This window comes from Scyliorhinus canicula, chromosome 1 (assembly GCF_902713615.1).
Source record: "Scyliorhinus canicula chromosome 1, sScyCan1.1, whole genome shotgun sequence".
NCBI lineage: Eukaryota > Metazoa > Chordata > Chondrichthyes > Carcharhiniformes > Scyliorhinidae > Scyliorhinus > Scyliorhinus canicula.
The window spans coordinates 238,936,363-238,961,103 of NC_052146.1; the positions used below are offsets into that span (position 1 = coordinate 238,936,363).

The 24,741-nt window shown below is 42.3% G+C and overlaps 1 protein-coding gene across 2 annotated transcripts in view; it reads right to left on the minus strand.

Annotated features, from left to right (window-relative positions):
- Positions 1–24,741, minus strand: part of sptbn1 (spectrin, beta, non-erythrocytic 1) — a 301,037-nt gene that overhangs the window by 55,959 nt on the left and 220,337 nt on the right. For both annotated transcript variants that reach the window (XM_038810024.1, XM_038810035.1), the window contains 13 exons: positions 23,414–23,572; positions 22,034–22,336; positions 20,478–20,631; positions 18,500–19,370; positions 17,189–17,326; positions 15,335–16,091; positions 14,553–14,755; positions 12,310–12,400; positions 12,055–12,201; positions 9,857–10,120; positions 8,862–9,086; positions 8,140–8,229; positions 659–937 (listed from right to left, as the gene is read on the minus strand). In XM_038810024.1, the coding sequence (XP_038665952.1) occupies positions 659–937; positions 8,140–8,229; positions 8,862–9,086; positions 9,857–10,120; positions 12,055–12,201; positions 12,310–12,400; positions 14,553–14,755; positions 15,335–16,091; positions 17,189–17,326; positions 18,500–19,370; positions 20,478–20,631; positions 22,034–22,336; positions 23,414–23,572 (3,681 nt within the window). The remainder of the gene's footprint in view (positions 1–658; positions 938–8,139; positions 8,230–8,861; positions 9,087–9,856; positions 10,121–12,054; positions 12,202–12,309; positions 12,401–14,552; positions 14,756–15,334; positions 16,092–17,188; positions 17,327–18,499; positions 19,371–20,477; positions 20,632–22,033; positions 22,337–23,413; positions 23,573–24,741) is intronic.

Sequence of the window (24,741 nt, forward strand, 5' to 3'; positions counted from 1 at the left end):
TCAGCAGCACCACCTAAAGCTGCCGGCTGGCTGTCCGAGATCAGAATTTCTCCAAAAGGAGAAAATCAAATTCGCCATCCTTGGGTCGGATGATGGCTTCCACAAAACATGGAAGCCATTCACCCAGTTGTTCCGGGACCTGTTTGTGGCCAGCAACTAAGTAGCCAGGGACTAAGATAAGGTAGCCAAGACGCAATAGGAAAGGGGGGGAAGGGGGAAGACCCGGGGAAACAAGAAAGCGTAACCAAACCCTGCAAGAGAAATGGGGGCAGCAGGGCAGGGAAAAACAACAGAGGAGAACCAGGAGGAAAGAGACGGGAACACAAGCGGGACAGGAAATACAGGGGAACACAACAGCCACAATGAATACAGCAAGGCAGAAGGAGAACAAAATATCGAGAAGAAGAAATGGTTCAAAGCCACCAAGGTGCCCCCCCCACCCCGCAAAAGCCTTTCCATTTTGTGTGTATTTATACTGTGCAATGTATAACAAAACCCAATAAAAATATTTTTATTTTTTTTAAAAGGTTGTCGGTAAGCTTTCCTAAATTAACAATTGTTTTCCGAGCTTTAGTTTTTTCTTCAATTTAACATGTTTCATTCAGCATATTTTTAAATCAGCAGCACCATCAGAATAGTAAAATATGTAATATTCAACCTTCGCTTTCTCTTCCGACATCATGTACAATTCCTGTTCACTCATCCAGGCTTCCGCCTCTGCAGCATCAAAATAGTACTGTTGGGCTTTGTGAGACTCCACCAGACGATTGTGACGCTTCTCCGTTTCTTCAGACAATAACTTCCAAAGTTCTCGTAATTCTGATAATCTCTGCTGAATAGCCTTCGCACTTGGGGAATCAGCAGTTACCATACTTTGGCTTCTCTCAAATATATCATCAATACGTGGTTTATGGCCTTGAATTTCCTTTTGAAGGGTCTAGACCAGACAAAAAACATGCAGCTTTATTACAACACAGAAGAAATACTTGCTTATGTTAGGTTCATTCATATGAACACGAATTGCCTGCCACTGGCAATAGTGTAGTGAGGGGATACTAATTTCAACAACAGCAAAGTCCTTGCATGTGCAGCACCTTGATGTTTTGATCTGATGGGCTATTATGTGAAAGTCAATTGTTCTTTTACTTCATTCATTACATGAGTTTGCAACCTGCTTTATTCATTTGTCCAGTTTTAAGACCAGTAAATGTTGCTATTTTCATCACAATTTGTTTGTTTCCTGGATGACTGCTATGACAGCCCCATAATGTGCTGTGGGGTAATTTAGCTTTCTTATATTTTGAAAGTGAAGTGAATGAAACATGGCGAGCACTGTTTCAGCACAAATGATTGCAAACTGTATAATGGACCAGATTTTCCTTTCAGTGGTGAAAGAATGGCTTTCACAGATTGCCTTGAATACAGATGCCCAGTGGGTTTGTCAGCAGACATAACCCCATATCTGACCCGGTGCAATGTTCTCTGTAGGATATCTGTGGCATCTGTAAGCAGGGAAAATAGCAAGGAAATTCTCAACCAGAATAAAGAATCCTCATAGAGCGTAAACAAACAAGTAAAAAACAGGAAATATAAATTACATGTAAGCTATTGTAAAGGGAGCAAAATCAAGGTTAGGATATACAGAAGGGATTAAGGGGCAGAGATAAATGACTTTCTCTCACAAAAGGAAACATCCACTTCATATCTACTCTGTCTTGACCTCCTGAGTAAGAAGTCCTACGACACCAGGTTAAAGTCCAATTTGTTTGTTTCAAACACTAGCTTTCGGAGCGCAGCTCCTTCCTCACCTGAGGAAGGAGCAGTGCTCCGAAAGCTAGTGTTTGAAACAAACCTGTTGGACTTTAACCTGGTGCTGTAAGACTTCTTAGTGTGCTCACCCCAGTCCAGCGCCGGCATCTCCATATCAAAGACCTCCTGAGCTCTTCTAGGTTTCAATCAAGTCACCTTTTTACTCTTCTGAACTCCCGAGGACACAAGCCTAACCTTTCCCCAAAAGGCAACCTGCTCGCCCATTCCTGGTAAACCTTCTTGAACTGCTAACCGATTTACATCTTTCTTTAAAAAAGGAGACCAATACCGTACACAGCACTCCAGATGTGGTCTCACTAGTACCCTGTATGATAAGCTTCTTTTGACTTCCACTGGCGGCCATGGAGTGAGTGGTCGCATTTCGGTGGCTCCTGCTTGAGCCTAAATTATTTGGTCCTTGTTGTCCATTTACGAGGGAATTTGCTGGTACAAAGCACAGGAACAGAGAGCGTTAAGGATTCTCCTTAGGCTGGGCATGTTTCAGCCCTATCAAATAAGAAGTGCAACTGTAAAGTGGTAACAGTCAGATCTAGGGCTTTTGCAGAGTGCGATAGAAGGAAAGATGGTGGATAATGCTCTTTGGCATTGTTGACCACTCAGTGGTCCACAGAACAGTTGGTGGAATATTTGATGGTCAAGTTCCGGCAGCAAAGGCAGGAGATGTGTCTAAGATGGCTGACCTGATTTGGGCAGCCATTGAGAGTGGAGCAGAAGTTGGAGGCACATAGCACATCGTTCCAAAAGTGGAAGAGTCAGTGGCAGACCATGAAGACTGGCTGGCCTCCTTGGAGGCAGAAATTACACTGGTGGTGGAGGGCCAAAGGAAGCTGAGGGAGAAAGTGGACAATTTGGAGAATCAGTCGAGGAGGCAGAATCTTCGAATTGTGGGGATACCTGAAGGCAATGAGGGACTGCAAGCCACTGGTGGGGGAGGTGCTCATGGACCCCCCCCCCCCCCCCCCCCCCCAGGTGGATCGTGCGCACAGGTCACTCAGGAGGAGGCCGAAGGCATGGGAGCAGCTGAAGGCGATGGTGGCACGACTGCACAGATATTTAGACAAGGAGAAGGTTCTGTGGTGGCTGAAGGTGTCGAGGAAATGCACCTGGGAAGGGAATGTGATTCGGGTCCACCAGGATCTGGGTGCGGAGCTGGTGAAGCGTCGGGCTGGATTCAATAGGGTCAAAGTGGTCCTTTTCAAGGAAGGACTGAAGTTTGGGTGCTGTTCCCAGCCTGGTTATGGGTCACATACCGGGGCCAGGAGTTCTCCATGGTCACGCCGGAGAAGGCGATCAGGTTTTTGTGAGACCACAGACTTGGGACCTTTCTTAAGAACTTTGGACTATGGAGATACCAGTGGGGAAAGTGTTGGTGCTTTTTGGCCAGGTTGAATGTTATATCATGTTTTTAATATTCTGTGAGTTATTGGGGCTGTGGATATAAGTGGGACTGTGGAGGAGCATGTACGTGGGATTGGAGAGGGGGATTGGAGAGGGGGATTGGGGAAGGCAGCTGCCTTGTGTGGGGGCCACTATGCTAGTGGATAGACTAGTTATCATGAAATGAAAATGGGGGATAGATCCATTGTTGGGGGTGGGGGGGGGGGGGGGGGGGGGGGGAGGAGTTGCTGACATGGATGAAGTTGGTGTGGTGCAGTTGCTCAGGGGGCAATGGCGGTGGCCATTTTGGAGAGGCCCTGGGGGGGCCAGTTAAGCAGAAATATGGCTGGCCGGAGGGACGGGGCGGGAAGCGGAGAGGGGGGAAGAGTGCCCCCCCCCCCCCCCCCCCCCCCGGGGCCTGGCTGATTTCATGCAATGTTTGGGGATTAAATGGGATGTAAAGAGGCATGGCGTTTGCACATTTGAAGAGTTTGAAGGCGGGCGTTGAGTTCTTGCAAGAGACTCATTTGAATGTGCTGGATGAGATAAGGTGGAGGAAGGGATGGGTGGGACAGGTGTTTCGTTCGGGGCTGGATATTAAGACAAGGGGGGTGGCAATGCTGGTTAATAGGTGGATGTCCTGTGCAGTGGGGACCATAGTGGGGGACCTTGGGGGTAGATTAATTATGGTGAGCGGGAGGTCAGAAGGCGTGCCAGGTGGTGAATATTTATGCCCCAAATTGGGACAATGTGGAGTTTATGAGGGGCGTCCTGTCAAAGATGCCGGGCCTGGCCATGCACCGGCTGATCATGGAGGAGGAGGATTTTAATACGGTGCTGGATCCTAGGCTGAACAGGGTCATGCCCCAGATCTATGAGGATGTCAGCAATGGCAAAGGAGTTGTTGGGATTTATGGAGTGAATGGGGGCATCGGACCCGTTGCAGTGTGAGAGACCCGAGGGCGAAGGAACTTTCGTTCTTTTCGCATGTCCACGAGGGTACTCCCGGATTAATTATTTTTCTCCTGGACACGACACTGTTGGCATGGTTGATTGGGTCCGAGTATTCGGCGGTCATGGTGTCTGACCACGCGCCACACTGGGTGGACTTGCGGACAGAGGGGTGAGCTCCCAGAGACCGCGGTGGAGGTTGGATATGGGGTTATTGACCAATAAGGATGAATGTGAGAAGATAGGGCTGGCTACCCAGAACTATGTGGAGCATAATAAGACGGGGAGGGTCCCGGCGGCTACATTGTGGGAGCAGTTGAAGAGAGTCGTTGGAGGGGAATTCACTTCACCTAGGGCGTATAAGGTGAGGGCGGCACAGGCGGAGAGGCTGAGGCTGGTGGAGGCAAAGATGCTTTCTGGTGGTGGACCGGAGAATCTCGGCAGTACCAGAGGAGGCATTGCTGAAGACGAGGCAGAAAATCCAAATGGAGTTTGGGCTAGTGTCAACAGGGGAGGCGGTGGGACAGCTGAGCAGGGCCAGAGGTACGAGTATGGGGAGAAAGCGAGCAGGATGCTTGCACATCAGCTGAGGAGCCAGGCAGCAGCGAGGGAGATTGGGAAGCTCAGGGTTGGGGAGAGGCAAACTGGTAACAGGGCCGTAGGATATAAATGGGGTGTTTTGAGACATTTTATTGTAAGTTGATCGGAGCCCCGGTGGGGGATGAGGACATGAAGCAGTTTCTGTATGGGGGTGAATGAGGTGAGAGTACAGGGACTGGGGGCCCCGATAGACATGGGGAAATGATGGATTGTTTGGGGGGGGGGGGGGGGGGGGGGGGGGGGGGTGGTGGTGGTGCAGGGAAGGCCCAGGGTCCAAGCGGGTTTGAAAATTTCTAAGAGGTTTGGGTTGGAGTTGGGGCTGTCAAAGGAGAGGTACAATGATTCGGGGGGAGAGATGAACTTCCCCCACACTGTGTCAGGCATCTATCTTGCTCATTTTAAAGAAAGTTAAAGATCCGGAGCAGTGTGGATCATACCACCTGATATTGTTGCTAAATGAGGATGTAAAGTTGTTGGCGAAGGTGCTGGCAGTGATAGGGAATGTGTGCCAGGGTGATAGGGAGGACCAGATGGGTTTTGTGAGGGGGCGGCAGCTCTCGGCCAATGTTCTGTGTACTCTAAGTGTCTCCACTGGAAAGAGGAAGATCATGTGTGCTGTGTCCTTTTATATGGGTTGGTGTAATGCCCCCCTGTGGTAGTGTCACCTGTGTGTGTCGTGAATGCCCACTGGTCATGTCCTATCTTACTGACCTATTGGTTGAATGTCTGTGTGTCATGTCTCTGGTGCTCCCTCTAGTGTCTATCTGGTCTACGTGTATTTACATTAACCCCTTGTGTATTTACAGTGATGCATATCACCACAATAATATTGCAAATTGATAAAGGTATCGTTTTTTTGGCCGTTGTGTGACTGCTCCTTTTAAATATAGATGTTTTAAGTGGTGGGAACCATATTTTAGTACTGACAAAGATGGCATGTTTCATTTATCTGATGAAGTAATGTTACCTTTCTCATAAAATGATCAAGAAGCTTAACATATTTTGCATTTGTCTTATAAAGTTCATTTGCATCTGCACTAATCAAAAATAACCACCTAACCATTCTAATCCCATTTTCCAGCCTTGGTATCATAAATGCACATCTAAAAACTTCAAAGGTAATAGAGTCACTGCCTCCATCACACTTTCAGCAATGAGTTCCTGTCACCCTCTGCGTGAAAAAGGTTTCCCTCACATTCCCTCTGAACCTCCTGCCCCTTACCGTAAATCGATGCACCCTAGTCTATGATCCCTCCATCAAGAGGAAAAGTTTTTTCCTGTCCACTCTATATCCTTCATAATTTTATACATAATTTTATACATTTTAATCATGTCCCCTTCAGTCTCCTCTAATTCAAGGAAAACAATCCAAGTCTATCCAAACTCTCTTCATAACGAACGCTCTGCAGCCCAGGCAACTTCCAGGTAAATCCCTCCTAAAATGTGGATCCCATACCTACACACAATACTCTAGCTGTGGCCTAAACAACATCTTATACAGTTCCAGCATAGCCTCCCTGCTCTTAAACTTTATGGGTGCGATTTAACAGCCTCGTAGTGCCCGACTTGCTGTTGGTAAGAGGCCACAGAACTTCACAAGATCACTCAAGGTGTCGCAATCTGGATCTCGCCCTCACTGGGTGAGATCTAGATATGAATATTTAAATGTGCCTTCACCGAATTCTCCCGAGGCCCAGGATTCACCGAAATGTCTGGGAGACCTCACCAGGGTGCCGTTTAGAACTGCTCCACACAAACCTGGACCAGGCTTAACGGCACCAGGGGGAGTGGGTAGGTTCCCCCAGGCCTTTGGAGACACGGTGGTGAGGGACAGAGCAGGTTGGCCCTTGGCACTCCTGCTGGCACTGCCACCCTGGCATTGCCAGAGTGCCTAGGTGCATTGCCACTACTAGGGTAGCAGGTTCAGAGCCTGAGTGGGGGGGGGGGCATGTTCATGAAAGGGGGGAGTAGGGGGGTATGAAGGGGCCCAAAAGGTTGAGGGGGGCAGTTACCCAAAAGGCAGTGGGATGCCTGAAATTAGGGGAGTTGGGGTGGCAGTGCAGAGATCCCATAGTGAGATGTCCTCCCTTGGGGTAGTTATTCATATAATTGATATTTATGATGATTTACTATTTGCAAATTTACTGCCATGTTTGCCTACATTATGATTATGCTTCATGTGTGCGTGGGTGACATTGCCCATGGGTGAGAGAGTTGGGGACCCTCAAGCTCTTATAGCAATCGAGGTACCCTTTCAAATGGCAGCTTGATCTTCCAGTCTCGCCGGTGAGTCCAACTCTCCCCTGCTAAAAATATTTCAAAGTATGGGCTAGACAGGGGAGAAACTAGTCAAGGCCCCAAAAATTGATTTCAGTGTGGGTGAATATTGGTGTGGATCTCACCCAAAAAGCCGGCAGGAAACACCCTGCCAAACCCACCCAAAATGACAGTTAGAAATTATTTGGTTAAATTCTGCCCCATGTCTTGGCTAATAAAAGTGAGTATACCATATGCCTTCTTAACCACTTTATCCACCTCCACAGCTACCTTAAGGGTCCGGTATACATGCACACCAAGGTCCCTCTAATCCTCGGTGCGTTCCTGGATCCTGCCGTTCATCATGCATTCCCTTGCCTTGTTTGTCCTGCCTCACTCTTATCCAGATTGAATTCCATTTGCCACTGATCAGCCCATCTATATCCTCCTGTAATCGAAGGTTATCCTCCTCATTATTTACCACCCCACCAATTTTCGTTTCATCCACAAACTTATTGGTCAACCCTCCTACATTCAAGTCTAAACCATTTATATAAATCACAAACAGTAAGGGCCCCAAAACTGATCCCGGAGGACCCCACCGGACTGAGGCTTCCAGTCAGAAAAACACCCCTCGACCATCACCCTCTGTTTCCTGCCACTCAGAAATTCACATTTCAGCACCTTTCATACAAGATAATTATTTGAAGCAGAATCATAATGTAGGCAAACATGGTAGTGAATTTACAAAAAGCAAATCATCATAAATATCAATTATATAAATAACCAGTTATCTGTTTATATGGCATAGTTGAGGGTTGATTCTAAGGTAATCCATTGAGAGTTTTGAATCTTCTTCAAAAAAGTGCCTTGGGATTCAACCACACAGGCAGAGTTTGGTCTAAAATCTCATTCAGAAGATGGCACCTCTGACAATGCAGCACCTCCTCTGTACTACAGTCTTGGTGTAGAGTATATTTTCAAATTCTGGATGCAGACTGGAACCGACGACCCTCTAATTCAGAGGCAACAGACTGAGCCAAATAAACATACTTGGGATATTAGCAGTCAACAATAATGCTATATTTTCAAAACATTTCCATCCATATATTTTTCATCAGTCACCTGGTTTTTCTTGATCAGCATCTGTACAGTCTGGAGGTTGTGACCATGGTCAGTGGATGTTGCAAGAGGCATGCGTTCTTCAGCCCACAACTGAAAAGTAAAATGCGTTTTTTAAATTACCTGTGTCAGTACTTTTAGAGATTATATGCAATAAATTATTTCTGTAGACAATTTCACTGGAGAATGCATTTGAGCTCTCCATTCGTTTTAAAAGTGTATTTTTGAACAGAAGAACTTAAATGAGAAAATGCCTGAAACTTTATGCACCCGTCACAAAAACAACTAAGTTGCATTCTTCATTTTTTATAGAGCAATAAGAATAAATGTGTTTTTGTATACAAGAAATTAACTAATTGGACACCTCAATTTTACTTTTACTGATTCTCCACCTCTTCCAATTAGGAAGGAGAATAAGAAGGAATAAATTAAATAAGGACATTTCATATAAACGATTAATGTTTTGGTGCTGACAGATTTGCCTTTACTCGCAATTAGGTGACCGTTCAAATATAAAGGTGTAACTAAGTTTATTTACAAGGCTACATCCAATTTTGCAACATCAAAAGCTACCTTTGATCAAACAATCAGTAATTAACAAACAGGTAAAACCCAAGGCAACACAGTGATATAGAAGTAATCTCTGCATGCATTTTAATCAAGCCAAAACAAAGTACAAGTTTGCATGCTCTGTTTAAATTACATATATCGATGTTCCTACTTACAATCTCATCCTCCAGATCTCTGTTGAATTGATGAATTTCTTTAGATGCCATCAAGTAATTTTTCCTTTCATGTAGTGGTTCCAGTAGCTGCAAAAATCTTTTTTCAACTATTGTGCGCTTGCTATCCACCTCGTCAATATCTTTACCTTCTTGGCTCAAAACCTTGGCCTGACCCTTCAGTTCCTCCACCTCCTTCTTTCGCACTTCAATCTGATTTTCTAACATCTAATGAAAGTGGGGTATAAAAAAGCAATTTATAATTATTACCAAATAACAAAGGTGCTAAAATATGAAATTTCTCTTCATGTGGTCTTCAAATATTTTGGGTAGCAGAAGATAATTCTTATGCAAAATCTTGAGATTGTTAACTGAATAACACAAGTTAATTATGCATATTAAAGTCACCTCAATTTTAAAATTCTCATTCTGGTTTCAAAAGCCACACCCTTCCCCATCTTTACCACTTCTCTTATGGCCGTACAACCCTCCAAGAATTTAGTGTTCTGCTAATTCTGGCCTCTCGCATGTCCTCAATTTTAATTGATGTGCCATTGGCAACCATACTTCAAATGCTAAAGCTTGAAGCTCTGGAACTCCTTCCATAAACCCTTCTTTCTACCCTCTTTCCAAAAAATTCTGATTTTTTATTCTTTGTAAGCTTTCTATTATTTCACATCACCTTGAAAGGGATAAGCTGTAGTTGTACAATAATGCAATTAATTTTCCAAAGGAACTATCACATTCTGCATTGAAGTTTGATATTTACATATTGCTATTTGTGGGTGAAAATATAATTTGACTTAGTGAATTCTGCTACTAAAGCAATGAGAAATTCTCTCTGCTCTGAACATATACATCTTCACCAAGATGCTCAACAAAGCTGTCTTGGATCATAGAGTTTGGAATAGATTATCAGAGGCATATAAAAAAAAGGAACAATTGAAGGTTCAGCTGGTCAACATCCCCTTTTCTAACTAACATTCCTGAGTATATACCTGTTGTTTCTTGAGTAGAATAGAGACACTGGTAAGGTCCTTGCCATAATCATCTGACTGGAGCTGGCCTTCCAGATTATGCAGCCATTTGTCTAAATCAGCACAGCTCTGGGTGAAGAGCTCTGCTTTGTTGGCATCGAACAGACGCTGAGCTTTGGCCTGTGTAGTAGATTCTAGTTCTTCCCACAAATGGCGTAGGGCTGTCAGTTTTTCTCTCACGACCACCTCAGTATCTGGCTTCTCTGCTGTTAGCTGCATTCCATCCTACAGGATAAACATAACATTCAGCAATCTGGCAATTTTTACAGGATATATCCTGGCAATCGTAGAAATTCAAGCAAGCAACCTTGGATAGCTTAAGTTGTTAATTTCATCATCCAGACAATGAATCCGTTGCATTAGTTTATAAATAAAAAGTACTGAGTATGTGTAGACCCTAGTGTGCTGTGGGTCTGAAGGGCTGTGTGTATAACGTTAAATAAATGTCCATAATGGAATCTTGAAGCATAAACCAATGAAAAGAATCGGGATAGGGAGTATTGCAGGGTAAAGGTAAGGTAAAGTCCCCATAATCCCACATCATAGAATCTACAATGCAGAAGGAGGCCATTCAGTCCATCAAGTCTGCACCGGCCCTTGGAAAGAGCACCCTACTTAAGCCCATACCTCCAACCTATCCCCGTAACACAGTAATTGTTTGAGCGGCACGGTAGCACATTGTTGCTTCACAGCGCCAGGGTCCTAGGTTCAATTCCCAGCTTGGGCCACTGTCTGTGCAGAGTCTGCACATTCTCCCCCCGTCTGCATGGGTTTCCTCCGGGTGCTCCGATTTCCTCCCACGAGTACCTAAAGATGTACTGCTAGGTAATTTGGACATTTTGAATTCTCCCTCTATGTACCCGAACAGGTGCCGCAATGTGGCGACTAGGGGCTTTTCACAGTAACTTCATCGCAGTGTTAACGTAAGCTTACTTGTCACAATAAAGATTATTATAACTCCACTTAACCTTTTTGAATATTAAGGGCAATTTAGCATGACCAATCTACCCAATCTGCAATCTTTGGACTATAGATATATAGATGACTATTGCCTGCTTTTCCCTTGCAGGAGGAGAGTTAACTGGTGGTGATTTAACCGGAGGATCACCACACCTCAGGCGAGGGGCAAGGTTGAGCCTTCCTGAATAATCTCAGCCGATACGGGATTTGAACCTGTGCTGCTGGCCATGCTCTGCATCACGAACCAGCTGTCTAGCCAAGTGAGCTAAATTAGTCCCTTTATGGCAGGGTACCTGTGCACTGAATCACATAGAAGAATTCCTGATGTAATGAGTTCTCAATTTCAGGATGCTGCGTGGAAGGAAGCACCAATTAGGCAAGAGGCATTTAACCACAATCGAAAGGACAAACTAATCTAAGTTGTTTCGGTGCATTCTTCAATAGCATACAGGTGGCACTGGCCATTAACACATTTTGTATGAAATTACTAATCACATACACGTGGCCACAATTCAAGTCTAGAACCCAAGTCCGAAACACTTTATTCAAGAGTGCTAAATTCTGACTGTTGAATTGATGGTGTGAAAAACTACATCAGAATTTAATGCGAGACAAATCTAATACTGAGGAGGGCTACTGCGGCTCAGTTCATCACAGCACCGCTGTTTTATAATCATAGGTAAAGCCATGCTGCATTTGAGAAAAAATATATAAGTAAATTCAATAAAAAGGAATTAAGAATTTGAGAAGGGGAACAAAATACAAAATTAATAAATTATACCCCTTAAATTCAATGTTTTCCCCCTTGGTTCCAAGTTTATGCAACAGGCAAACCGGGATCAATTATTTTGGGCCATCACAAAAGTCATAATAGAAGTTCAAGGGTTAGTTCTCACATTGTAAACTTAAAAGAATCGACTCAAGCTGCAATATATTTATTACAGAAACAAAATTCTGAATACTCAGAAGTAAGCAGCAAAGGGGAGTCTGAAGTGTTCATGAGAAAGACGTTTCTTCAGCATAACAGCAGTATTTTCACAGGTCCCAGTTATACATCTTAAGGTCCTCACTCCTTTCTGTCAGCTTCTATAACAGCTGACCTGTTATACTAATGCTGATTAACTCACAATCCAATCAGCACTAGGGAATAATCACCCCAAGCTGGATGATTCCCATGCAGGGTTATAACACTATCATACCTTATCAATTTTATCCAGCCATTCTTTATTTGATGCAAGCTCTGCCATAAAAGCCTGATGCTTCTGCCATTTGCTATGCAAATTTCTGGCTTCATCATAGGACATGTCCTGAGCAGTGAGCATTTTCTCACTGATCCAAAGGGATAACTGTAAAACAAAAGCATAAATGTGCGTTCAAGAAATATTACATTTATAATCTACAATGAAAGTATGACACAAGTACTTTGTTCAAGATAAGTTGTATAGCAAGTTTACTTCCTGGCAGTCTTGGAGAAACTTCTGTAGGTCTCTATTGTCCTTAAGGCGCATAAGAAGTTCACTGGCAGCCTCACGGTTCTTCTTATGTCTATAGGTTAAATTTAATAGTAAAATTTTTAAGAAGTTGTTTAGAATAACTTCTAAATGACAAAAATGTTTTTTTCTAAAAACAGAGCCTCAGTCTTTAGGGTCACATTGCACTAGCTTTTTAATATGTAGCTTACCTCTTTTCATACCCTATATTACACTCTGATGTAACTGTTTCAATTCTTGAGTGTGTCAAACACAAGGGAATTAATTTATCCACTTTGTACTGAAAATATAGTTAACGACATCTTGAAAACTACATTATAGTACAAAGCTGCAACATGAGGCAATGCTTCAGATTAGGTTAAATGCAATCTCAAATAGCTTCTGACAACTGGATGGTGAAAGTAGGAAACCAGATGTCAATCTTTTACTTAATATTAAATTTACTTACAGAGCTCAAGGTTACAAATGTCTGTCTTCTCTCTAAACAACTCCCAGCCTCCCAGAAATCTTTTTTAATACTCTACCTTCTCCCTAAACAATACTAAGTGTCCCAGAAGTCTTTCTTGATATGTACTTGAAGTAATCAATGCCCTCCACTTTTATATCCTTAACAATATAATTAATGTATCATTAAAATCACAAGCCTCGAGACACCAATGAATATTGGTGAATGTTACCAATATTTTGGGCTTTACACCACCTACTGTTGCACACCATTGGGATAGTAGGTTATTTGGACAATGTCCTTCATTACTGTCAGCCTGTACTTTGTTCATGCTGCAAATAACCTGGTTATCAATTATAATCTGGACAATGCAGTGTGAAATCTCCTTGGATGTCAAGAAATCAAATTTAAGTCAGCTTTGTAGAATTGAGTGGAATGCAAGTTAGTATTAGAGACCACTGATCTCTTTGCTCAAACCTTTTGGAGGAAAGTGTTAGTGGAGAGGGCATTAAGAATTTCTTCCAGAAAATATCCCTTAAATGTGATTCTTGACCAGTGATCTTTGTATTTAGGGATAGTTCTATATGGGAAATCTCTGGACTGACCAGGAATAAGTTTGAACAGCCTTTTAAGCCAACTCTCAAAAGGCCTCCCATGAGAGAGTAATTAGCCAAGCAAGGGGCATCAGAATAATTACTTGGTAATTATCCTGGATAAAAGATCCTGGATAGAAGAAATTGTTTTGAAACAGGAACATGCCGGGTAAAAGATCCTGAGAAACGTATGTTTTCTCTTTTTGAATTTAAAGTGCCACAAATATTTTATCCTCAGAATATTTAAAACTATTCACCATTCTGCTGATACTGCAGTTTATATCTGGGGGAGTGTAAGTGGTGGGTGCAGCAGGGAAGAGTGATTTAAACACTGACAATATTTTATAATTGCCGATTAGTTTTCAAGTCACCACTAAACTGGTCTTAAGGTAGCCACACAGTGCAAAGTGAAAATGCGAACAGATAATCTGAATGTGAAAACAATTTATTGGAAACAGGTATTTTTTCAGAAGGCAAGTGAAATAATTACTGAACAGCGTGTGATGGTTGAAAGTATAATGGTGTATTATTTGAATACTCATTTCATAATGATGCATACAATTATATTTCCACTATTTCAGTTAAAGAATCTAGTTGCCTTGCTAAATAAAGGCCACAATTTGGTATTGGAGAAGGGCACTCAAATCAAAATTCCTGACAGTGAGTTCTCCAAAAACCCAAGACTTCAACATTAGCTAGATTATAGAACACACAGAGCAGGAGGAGGCCATTCGGCCCATCGAGTCTGCACCGACTCACTTAAGCCCTCATGTCCACCATATCCTCGTAACCCAATAACCCATCTAACCTTTTTGGACACTAAGGGCAATTAGCATGGCCAATCCACCTAATCTGCACGTCTTTGGACTGTGGGAGGAAACCGGAGCACTCGGAGGAAACCAACCCAGACACGGGGAGAACGTGCAGACTCCGCACAGACAGTGACCCAGCGGGGAATCGAACCTGGGACCCTGGCGCTGTGAAGCCACAGTGTTACCCACTTGAGCTACCGTGCTGCCCAGCTAATGAAGCATAATGTAACAAGTCACTCCTACTAAAGTAGAACATAACTATTTGCAGAGAATATAGGATATTCTCACAAATAGAAGATATTAAACTTAATGGTTTACAAAAAAAGGCAGAACCTCACTTTATAAGTTTTGTTTTACCTTTCATCAATTGAGTCAACTTTTTCCTGGATCTTGTCAGAATAAATATTGCCATCGCTGACTAGTCTCCTGCCCGTCTCTACCACTCCATTGATCTTATCTTCATTTGCATCCATGGTCGTCATGAAGTCTTCCTGCTTCTTAATGGCAGCTTCAGCAGCCTCTAGTGTGGTGGGCATTTCAGTGTGTGCCAGCACATACTCCTTTATTTCAACAAATCAATGAATTATCAATCGGCTTTGTACAGCCATTTGTAATCAGGGAATAAAAATACTGATTGCACATAAAATGACTAGTTCAACCTTCAACTTAATTCATGCTCAGTACAAGAATTTTTGAGAGACGGTTTGGATTACAGTCCAATACTTCCTGAATTCTTATGTTTTCTCTTTATATTACTCCATTTTGCTCTATCCCTAATAGCACAGTGGATGAACCCTCTTCAGCTGGACTGCAACAGTTCTAGAGACAGCTTACCACTCTCAAGGGCAATTAGGGATGGGCAACAGATGGTGGCCTTGCCAGCAACATTCACATTTTATAAAAAATAAAAAGGCTCACTCATATCACTGTATCTGCTCAGTTGAGCATTTTCTGTTGATCTGGACCAAAAAAACAGCAGGTTTCAAACAGTGGGCCAATAGAATTTTAGCTTCCATCAGATTTAAGTAAAATAACAAAAAATGAGGAAAGATCTTACAAATGTTAAGGTAATAAAAGGCTCCTGATTGTAAGGTGGAACTGAAAGTCAGAATTAAATACAAGCCATGTGCTTAGCTTACCTGGTTGTTAAGGAACCCTTCTGCTTGTTTTGTATCTCTTAAGAAAAGTTGGTATGAATGTGATTGGGATAGGTGATTCTGTCGGTTCTCCCACATTTTGTGCAGCTCATTCCATCCAGTATCCAAAGCCTGCAGACGCTGACGTAGGAACATATATTGTGCATCTGTTTGTCCCTGCGTTACCATCTCACCCATGTCACGCATTTTCTGGTAGTCTTCTTCATAATTATTAATTTCATTTTTGATGTTTTCGTGCTGGGTAAGTAGCTTCTCTCCTTCTGCCAGGGTGTTGGGCATATCTTCAGAAGCAATAGCAGTTTGGGTTTTTGATAGCCAGGATTGGAAGTCATCCAAATCACGCAGGAATTGCTGAAGCTTGTTTGCTTCACCAAGTGATTCTTCTCGGTTCTTCAAAGTACATTTCATTTCTTCCCAGACATCATTTATTTCTGCAAGACGGCTCATAATAGCATGTGCCTGGTCAGGATGTTCAGCAGCAAGTCTTTCAGCTTCTTTCTGCAGGTCATCTAATTTAGCTTCAATAGCTGTCAAATCACGTTCCATTCCAGTTAATTTCCTTTGGAGGGCCATGACACCAGCAAGATCATTGCCCAGATCTTGCGTGGATTCAATGACTTTGGTCTTTTCCCTAATCCAGGATTTTGTTTCATTGCATTCAAGGTGGTAGTTCTGAATACTGAGTGCAGAATTGAGTGCATCTTTCTTTTGGTCCACTAGTTGACGGAATTGACTCCATCTGGAATCAAAATAATAAAATAGAATCACAGGTAAACATAGTATTATGTAATTCCTAACCCGCAAGGTAATCTGAGGGGCAAGACACGAGCATTATTTTAACTGCCTCCCCTCACCACCCAGATTTCTGCCAAGCGGGCAGTTAAAATCAAGAGGCATTATGTCTGTGTGCCTTAACCTCTCTATAAATGATGCCTTCTGCAATAAATTGAAAACATCTTTTGAATGAGGAATAAAATGTACAGTTAACGTAACAGTTTTCAGTCTGATTCATGTATGTAGAAAACAAATACATGCAACAAATACTGCTTACATTGTGCTAGATAATCAGCCAACACAAATCTAGTGGCAAGTGAACAAACACAAAGTTTTGTTTGATGAAATTATTCTCTAGTCCAAATAGCTGACTTCAGGTGGATTCATGTCATCACACAAATGAGGACAAAATTCAATAAATCTACACTGGCATTTTTTGACAGCTACATAGAATGATATCTTGGTACAGAAATGGTCTCTAACGCTGATTGACAACTGCAGGAAATGTTAAATATTGGTGCAGTTTGGTGTTAATTAAACTTTACAACTGAAACAAACCTGAGATGGGAATCTAAATGCACTCCCATAATGGTAAAATTAAAATGAAGTTCACTTATGTCTGTAAAAAAGTGATGAAGTGGTGAAAAAGATTGTTCTATTTGTTTGATGCATCAATGTATGATCCAGTGAGCAATCTAGCAAATGTAACTAGCAGTCACCTGAAATTAGCTGGTAGCAAATAAATTAAATGTGACGAGTACTCTAGAAGTAGTGCAAAATGTAGTCAGGAAGTCAGCATCAATGGACAACACAATTTGGTGACAACCTCAAAGCTGAATGGTAGTCAACAAAGGTCGGTTTTCTTGCAATGTGCTCAAGTAGGCAGGGGTACTACTGCAGAAGTTGGTCATCAAGATTCATAAAACATTGCATTATGCACAAAAATTAGACATGATACATAGATTTGATGCTCAGTGAAAAAACAGCCTTCTCTGCAAAACCTCTCAATCAAGTTCTATTTTCTTATCAGCCATGATATTTATCTTTCTGTGACAGACTTACCTTGTATTTAGCTTATCTTGTTGTGCTTTGATCTCCTTTTCACTAGGATGCCCACTGTGGATCAACTGACGAGCTATCTGGTTCACCACTGCGATACGAGAAGCCTGATTGTTCATTTCTGGCTCCAGACTTTCAAACCTGGAGCAGAAATACAAAAATTACACTTTGATAAAGTGAAGAGCTGGATTATTGGATTGATTCCCTAATTCATTAAAAACAGAAATATTGAACAGTACTACGGAGATGATTCTGGGAACATTTAGAAAACCCTAATATTTGGTTAGTTTTGTATTTTCTAATATTTTTGGTTTCCAACTTTGTATCCCTCTTCTCTTCATAGGTGAAGAAAGCAATTCATGCTACGATAAGATGTTGTTGATACTTAGTTACTTTGCCACAGTGGACATGCATATGAGTTCAGACAATAAGCACCAGAGGGCACTTGTTTAGGGGCTGGTTTAGCACAGGGCTAAAGAGCGGCCTTTTAAAGCAGACCAAGGCAGCCCAGCAGCACGATTCAATTCCCGTACCAGCCTTCCCGAACAGGCGCCGGAATGTGGCGACTAGGGGCTTTTCACAGTAACTTCATTTGAAGCCTACTTGTGACAATAAGCAATTTTCATTTAATTTAATTTAATTTAATTGTGAAGGTATCAATATCTAGCTCAGTCTTATATTAACACTGAATGTGTCATGAGGCATATTTCAGTGTACATCTGAGTATTCACTGAGAGCAGAAATTCTGGCTGATATTTCAATTCTCAAGCCCAGTGATGTGTGGACAAATTGTGTTCACCAATAATCCAGCAGTGGTCAGGCAAGAAAACTTGAGATACTTGATAATTCAGTAATGCAAAATAACTACAGTGCTTTTAATTACTGATCCAATAAGGGTGATTTATTTAGACGCAAGGTCAACCATCCAAAATGCTAATTATTCTTTGCTCCACAGATGCTGCCACTGAATGTTTCCCAGCATTTTCAGTTTCTATTTTGTGTTTCCAACATAACATATTTCTGAGCCTGAAGAGTCTTCCTCTAATTTAGGAGGAATTTCTGACACAAAAAATTCTTGACAAACCTATCAATGCAGAACTAGCTGTCCAATACACTTGTATGACACAAGCGTTGAAAACAGTGTTATTTAAATATTTATTCCTGCCATTGTGTTTTGATCAAAATGGGTCTTGTTGTTCAGATTGTTGACCTAGAATGTTTGGCCTCCATTCCATCTTTTACAATTGCATCTTGCATAATGGCTGAATCAATGCTTTTTTTTATATTTCATCATCCAAACATTTTATTCCTCACCTATGTTGGATAACCTCGAGATCTTCAAGTTTTTCTGGGATCTCCATGCTGTTCAGCCACTGCTCCTTTTCATCAATCCATAATTCACAAGCATCTGCTTCACTGAACATCTTGTACTGTGATAGTGCATCCTGGAGGGCTTGTTTACGAAGCCGTGCTAGTTCTGTTAACTCCTTGTAACGTTCCTCAATATCAGTCAATCTCCCTTCTATTTCTGGTGATTTATAATACTCATCAGGCAAACTTTGCCCCTGTTCATGTAGTGCATCAATGATTTGTCTGTAGCTAGCAATCTCCTCACCAACATCTTTGTGTTTCTTCACTAAGGCTTGAGTGGAGTATTCATCATGACCAACATCATTACTGGAGACAATCCGCAGAATGTCTAACATCCACACATCAATATCATCACCATCAGCCTTAAACTGGTGAACATTAGCAGCTTCCTCTAATCGCTTTTTCTGAACTGCAGACAGCTGCTCAAGATGGGCCCACTGCTCCTTAATGTCTTTAATTCTTTCCTTAATCTTCTCTGATCCAAAGTGTTCCTCAGCTACCATCGCTTCACCTTCTTTTATAGTTTGTTGAAGAGGTCCACGCCGTCCACTCATTTCATCCTCAAATGCCTTGTGTTTACTGAGGAGACGAATCACACTAGTCAGGTCCTTGCCATAGTCAGCTGATGAAAGTATCTGCTCTTTCTCCCGGATCCAGCCTTCTTCCTCTGCCATCTCCCAGAAGAACTTCCAGAGGCGCCGTGACTCTTCCAGACGAGCTCTTCGTTCAGCTGCCAGCTGACAGAGCTCTTGGTAACAGAAGTCCAAGTGAGTCACACGATCACGAATCACCTGTGGGTCACATGGTTTATAACCTATAGAGAAAAAAAAGAGAATGCTTCTTTCAACATGCTTACAAGCTTAAAAACTAAATTTATTTTAGTTCCGTTCAGTAATACAGCAATAATACAGAGACCATATGACAGAAGGGACTTCCACCATTCCTCATGGCTGAAATGTTAAATATTTTTCCCAGTGACATTCTGCTGTTTTCTTCCAATAGGTAAACACTAATGAGCAGATTGAAGACGACAACTGACCTGCTCTCAGGTTTACACCGATTTAATTCTAAACTGGCCACAAGATATTACATGAACGTAGCCTGGGATGCTTCTCTTTCCCTCCAACTTTTTATTTGTGCTCATTTGAATTGTGCTGTTTTGCTCTCGAATTTAACAAATTGTATTTTGCTGGCATTTTATACTTTTCCCTCGTCAACTTGGTTGCAGGCAGATGAAACAAATCAGGCATTAACTCCTCCTCTGTCACATATGTCAATGGCACACCATATGCCTTCCCAACAGGGATAGCTGAATCGCAATCAAGAACTGAAATTCTACATAATATTTCATCTCCCCAGCCTTCCTCAGGGAAGCAAAGGCCTACACAAACTCCTATCCAAGCTGAGATTAGTTAACTGATCACAGGTTAAGGTAACTTGTTGGCAATTTCGGCAGCACGGTAGCATAGTGATTAGCACAATTGCTGCACAGCTCCAGGGTCCCAGGTTCGATTCCCGGCTTGAGTCACTGTCTGTGCGGTGTCTGCACGTTCTCCCCGTGTCTGCGTGAGTTTTCGCCGGGTGCTCCGGTTTCCTTCCACAGTCCAAAGATGTGCAGGTTAGGTGGACTAGTCATGCTAAATTGCCCTTAGTGTCCAAAATTGCCCTTAGTGTTGGGTGGGGTAACTGGGTTATGGGGATAGGGTGGAGGTGTGCTGTTGGGAAGGGTGCTCTTTCCAAGAGCTGGTGCAGACTCGATGGGTCAAATGGCCTCCTTCTGTACTGTAAATTCTATGAATTTCCTGGTTTGCACTGACATTCAGTTTCAATGTGTATTGTACTTGTCTACTAAGCCATAATGGGAGCACCTAAAATACGAGCTAAAATGTAACGGGAGAAAAAAATAAAGCTTAAAACATACCTTCTCCTTCAGAAGCAAATTTCTGAGCAGAGGCATTGACAACTTTCACTCTGTCAGACCGAATAGCAATGTCAGCTTCAACCAGTGCATGTTTCTGCAGGAGATCCTCAACACCAAGTAAATGTTTCCCATAGTCTTGTGAGAGCAGTAGAACCTGCAATAGTTTCAACAACTTTCATTAAGTATTAGGACAAATATACTGACTGCATCATAAGTTTCTAACACACGGAGAAGTTGGCTATAAATAAATTGGAAACCACCTGTTTTACAAATTAATATCTCCAAATTTGCAGGTGACACAAAGCTGGGTGGGAAGGTGGGCTGCGAGGAGGATGCAAAGCTGCTTCTGTGTGATTTGGACAAACAGAATAAGTAGGCAAATACATGGCAGATGCAGTGTAATATGGATAAGTGTGAGATTACCTACTTTGGTAGCAGTAACAGGAAAGCAAATTATCTGAATGGCTGTAAATTGACAAAGAGAAATGTACAACGAGATTGGGGTGCCCTCGCACACCAGTTGTTGAAGGTAAGCATGCAGGTGCAGTAGGTGGTAAAGGAGGCAAATGGCATGTTGGCCTTCATAGCGAGAGGATTCGAGTACAGGAGCAGGAAAGTCTCGCTGCAATTATACAGGGCCTTGATGAGACCACACCTGGATTATTGCGTGTAGTTTTGGTCTTATCGGAGGAAGAATGATCTTGCAGCAAAGGTTTACCAGACTGATTTCTAGGATGGCAGGACGGACATATGTAGAGAGATCGAGTCAGTTAGGATTGTATTCGCTGGAGCTCAGAAGAACAAGGTGGGGGGGATCTCACAAAAACCTATAAAATTCTAACAGGACTAGATAGGGTAGATGCAGGAAGGATGTTCCCAATGATGGGGGTGTCCAGAACCAGGGGTCGCAGTTTAAGGATACGGGCAAACCATTTAGGGCTGAGACGAGGAAAAATATCTTCACCCATGGCGTGGTGAGCCTGTGGAATTTACTACCTCAGAAAGTAGTTGAGACCAAAATATTGCAAGTTTTCAAGAAGCAATTAGGTATAGCTCTTGGGGTGGGCAGCACGGTGGCGCAGTGGGTTAGCCCTGTTGCCTCATGGCACCGAGGTTCCAGGTTCGATCCCGGCTCTGGGTCACTGTCCGTATGGAGTTTGCACATTCTCCCCGTGTTTGCGTGGGTTTGCCCCCACAACCCAAAGATGTCCAGGCTAGGTGGATTGGCCTGGCTAAATTGCCCCCTAATTGGAAAAAATGGATTGGGTACTCTAAATTTATAACAAAATAAAGGTATAGCTCTTAGGGCTGAAGGGATCAAAGGATATGGCGTGTGCGTGTGTGTGGCAGGGGTGGGTGGAGAAAGGTGGGAACAGGCTTTTGAGTGGGGTGATCAGCCATCGTCATAACGAATGGCCTACTCCTGTACCTATTTTCTATGTTTCGGATACAAGTGCCAAAAAACCTATCTTGGCATTTGGGCATTTTAACATATCTTACACAACAAAAAGAAATTCCACAGTATATCTATACAATGGAAACGTTGATTTCTCTACCTTCATTTCATCCATCCAGTCCATAATATACAGCATTTCCTGAAAAATCTTTTGTAAGTTGAGATTCATTTCTAAACGATGGCGACGAGCTCGCAGTAATTCCAGTAAGTATTCCCACAGCCTGTAGACGTTTTCTTTCCTTGCGGTGATGCGCTTGATGTCATGGTAGTTCTCAGCTTCAAGTTCCCTGGCCACAGCCACTACTGCCTGCACTCGCTCTTCATATGCAGCAATATCTGTCTCAATAGCTTCATGCTTCTTAGTAGCAGCTTCCACAGCTGGGAGATCAAAACCAAAATTGTCCTGTAGCACAAGGGTGAGAAGTCATATTAGATGGTAGCATTTTTTAAATATCCAGAAAGACTGCTATTCTGGAGGTAGGGAGGTATGGATAAATACAGGCACCATGAATGAAGTAAACATTTATTTTCAAAATTTTACTGCAAAAGGAGACTAAAAGGACAAAAACAAACCTGGAGCTTTAAACAGTTGTATGAACAATGCATTATAGAACTCAAACCCAATCTTCAAGTCGCCGCTCTAGAAAGATATGTGGTTGAACACAAGATTTCGTGAATCTTCCTCCTCTCTCTCAAAATTGTGAATTTTCTTGCCACAACCCACCAATCCATAGTCAAGATAATAAGCAGTTACCTTCACCTAGGGCCTCTGCCAATGACAGTATGTAATTCAGTAATAGGAAAGTCTCACTCATCACAAAGGCCTGGACAGTTTTAACCAGAAAGTTTTTAAAACACGGTGAGGCAGCTCGTTGGGGATGAGGAACTCATCATGATGACTCATGTATACTTCTACCTAAGTGTGGAAGTTCTGGAAAAGGTGCACCAAACAATAAATCCACAACCTCAGCAACCTCTCATTTTAGTGTACCATCATATTGCTGATGTTTGTTTGAAGGTAAATATTAAGTGTTCTAATATTTTGTCCTGCATTAAATTCAGGTGACAGAAAAATTCCTGGAGCTGCTTGAAGCACCTGCAGTGGGCACCTTTATGGTTGTCATAGCAGCAGTGACTATGTATTTGTTCCTAATGGAACATTATCAATGTTCAAGTCTAAAATCTGTCTTTTTTCATATTACTACTCAAATATGACTGTTCATTTTTATTTCAACATAAGAAAATCAGTGGGTTCTTTATACTTACAGAAATTATACTGTGTACGGGCAGCAATTTATTAAATAATTAAGTGAATCGGAAAGACCGTTCCAGCTTTGCAAGGTTCACATTCATTATTGCTTACATTACTGTAGTCTCGAATTCTCAGCATTATAAAAGTACATGATACTATGATAGAAAACTAATTGATTTAAAACTATAATACTTTTGCTATGCATTGAAAAATTGAGTGAAACTTTACCTGAGAAACAAGCCGCTGGTTTTCACTTAGCCAGGTTTCCCTCATAGCAGCTTTACGATCAAATCGACGTGCAAGTTGTTCCAGCTTTTCTTGCCTGATCAGCTCAGTTCTTAATGCCAGTTCTCGCTCATGTTCAGCTTTTTCCAGTCGTTCCCAGGCCTGTGAAATTGGTATTTAGTAATTTGGCAACATTTTAATGCGTGAATTATTCACTGAACTGTATGTTAATTAGATCCATTTCTCCCCATTAAAATTTTGATTACCTATATTAGAAGAAAGACTGAAGGTGAAAAAAATGATTGAAGCTTTTGTCAATCTGTAACATAGCCATGTGGAGGCAGACTCTGAACAACAAATGATAGCTACAAGAAGCTGGCGAAACTGATGCCAAAAGGACAGACAAAAACATATTTAAATTGCCACCAACACTGGAATTCCATGAGATTTACAAGGATCTTGGGTTTCTTAGGGGTGACGCATATAGGCCAAAATTTCAGATTAATAATCTTATTACAAGCCACTTAGCTCAAGAGCAATTAGGGATAAGTAAAAAAAAAAAAGTGGCTTTGCCAGCGATGCTCACATCTCATAAAAAGAATACATTTAACCCCTTCTCATGAAAACTTGTCAGAAAACCTACCTGTATGTCTTTTCCAGTTACAGCATAAACACTTAAACACTCTGAATTGGCAAGCATGCTCATTTCTAATCACCTCATCCAATTATAACAGGGCTGTTGTGGAAACACTGGAATAGAGATCCAGGATCTGATGGTTTTGAGATGGTAACAGAGATGGGCTCCAGCAGTATTTTAAGGGGTTGATGGATTGAAGGGGTCAGAGCACAGAGAATGGACAACATGCACAATTTGTAATATAATGTCGACAGCCACAGATGAAAAAGAAAATGCAAACATTCAAAGAAATTACTCTCCAATGCTGTGGTTCCCGTTATGGATGCAACTTAATCTCGCCTTGGGGATGAATTTTACACTCCCCAGTCTCACCACCATCATATTTTAGACGCGGAGGGTAGGTAAAATGAAGCAGGTGGCCATCCCACGATCTTCATTCCCATCCCTAGTCTGTCCCTCATAGTCGAGAGCCTACCCACCCTTGGGTCTATTGAGACCGTTAAGTGGAAATTTGCTGCCACTGAGGGACCTCAAGATACCTCCGCCACAATTTTACAGCCTGCGAAGGAAAGTTGGTGCAAGGCAAGCAGCCCAGCAGCTAAGACTGTGCAGGCAGCTGTTGAGCAGGGATTGCCTCCTTTGGGAGGGGATCCCTTGTGCTCATTGGGGGCATTGCCTCCATCCCCAAGATGGT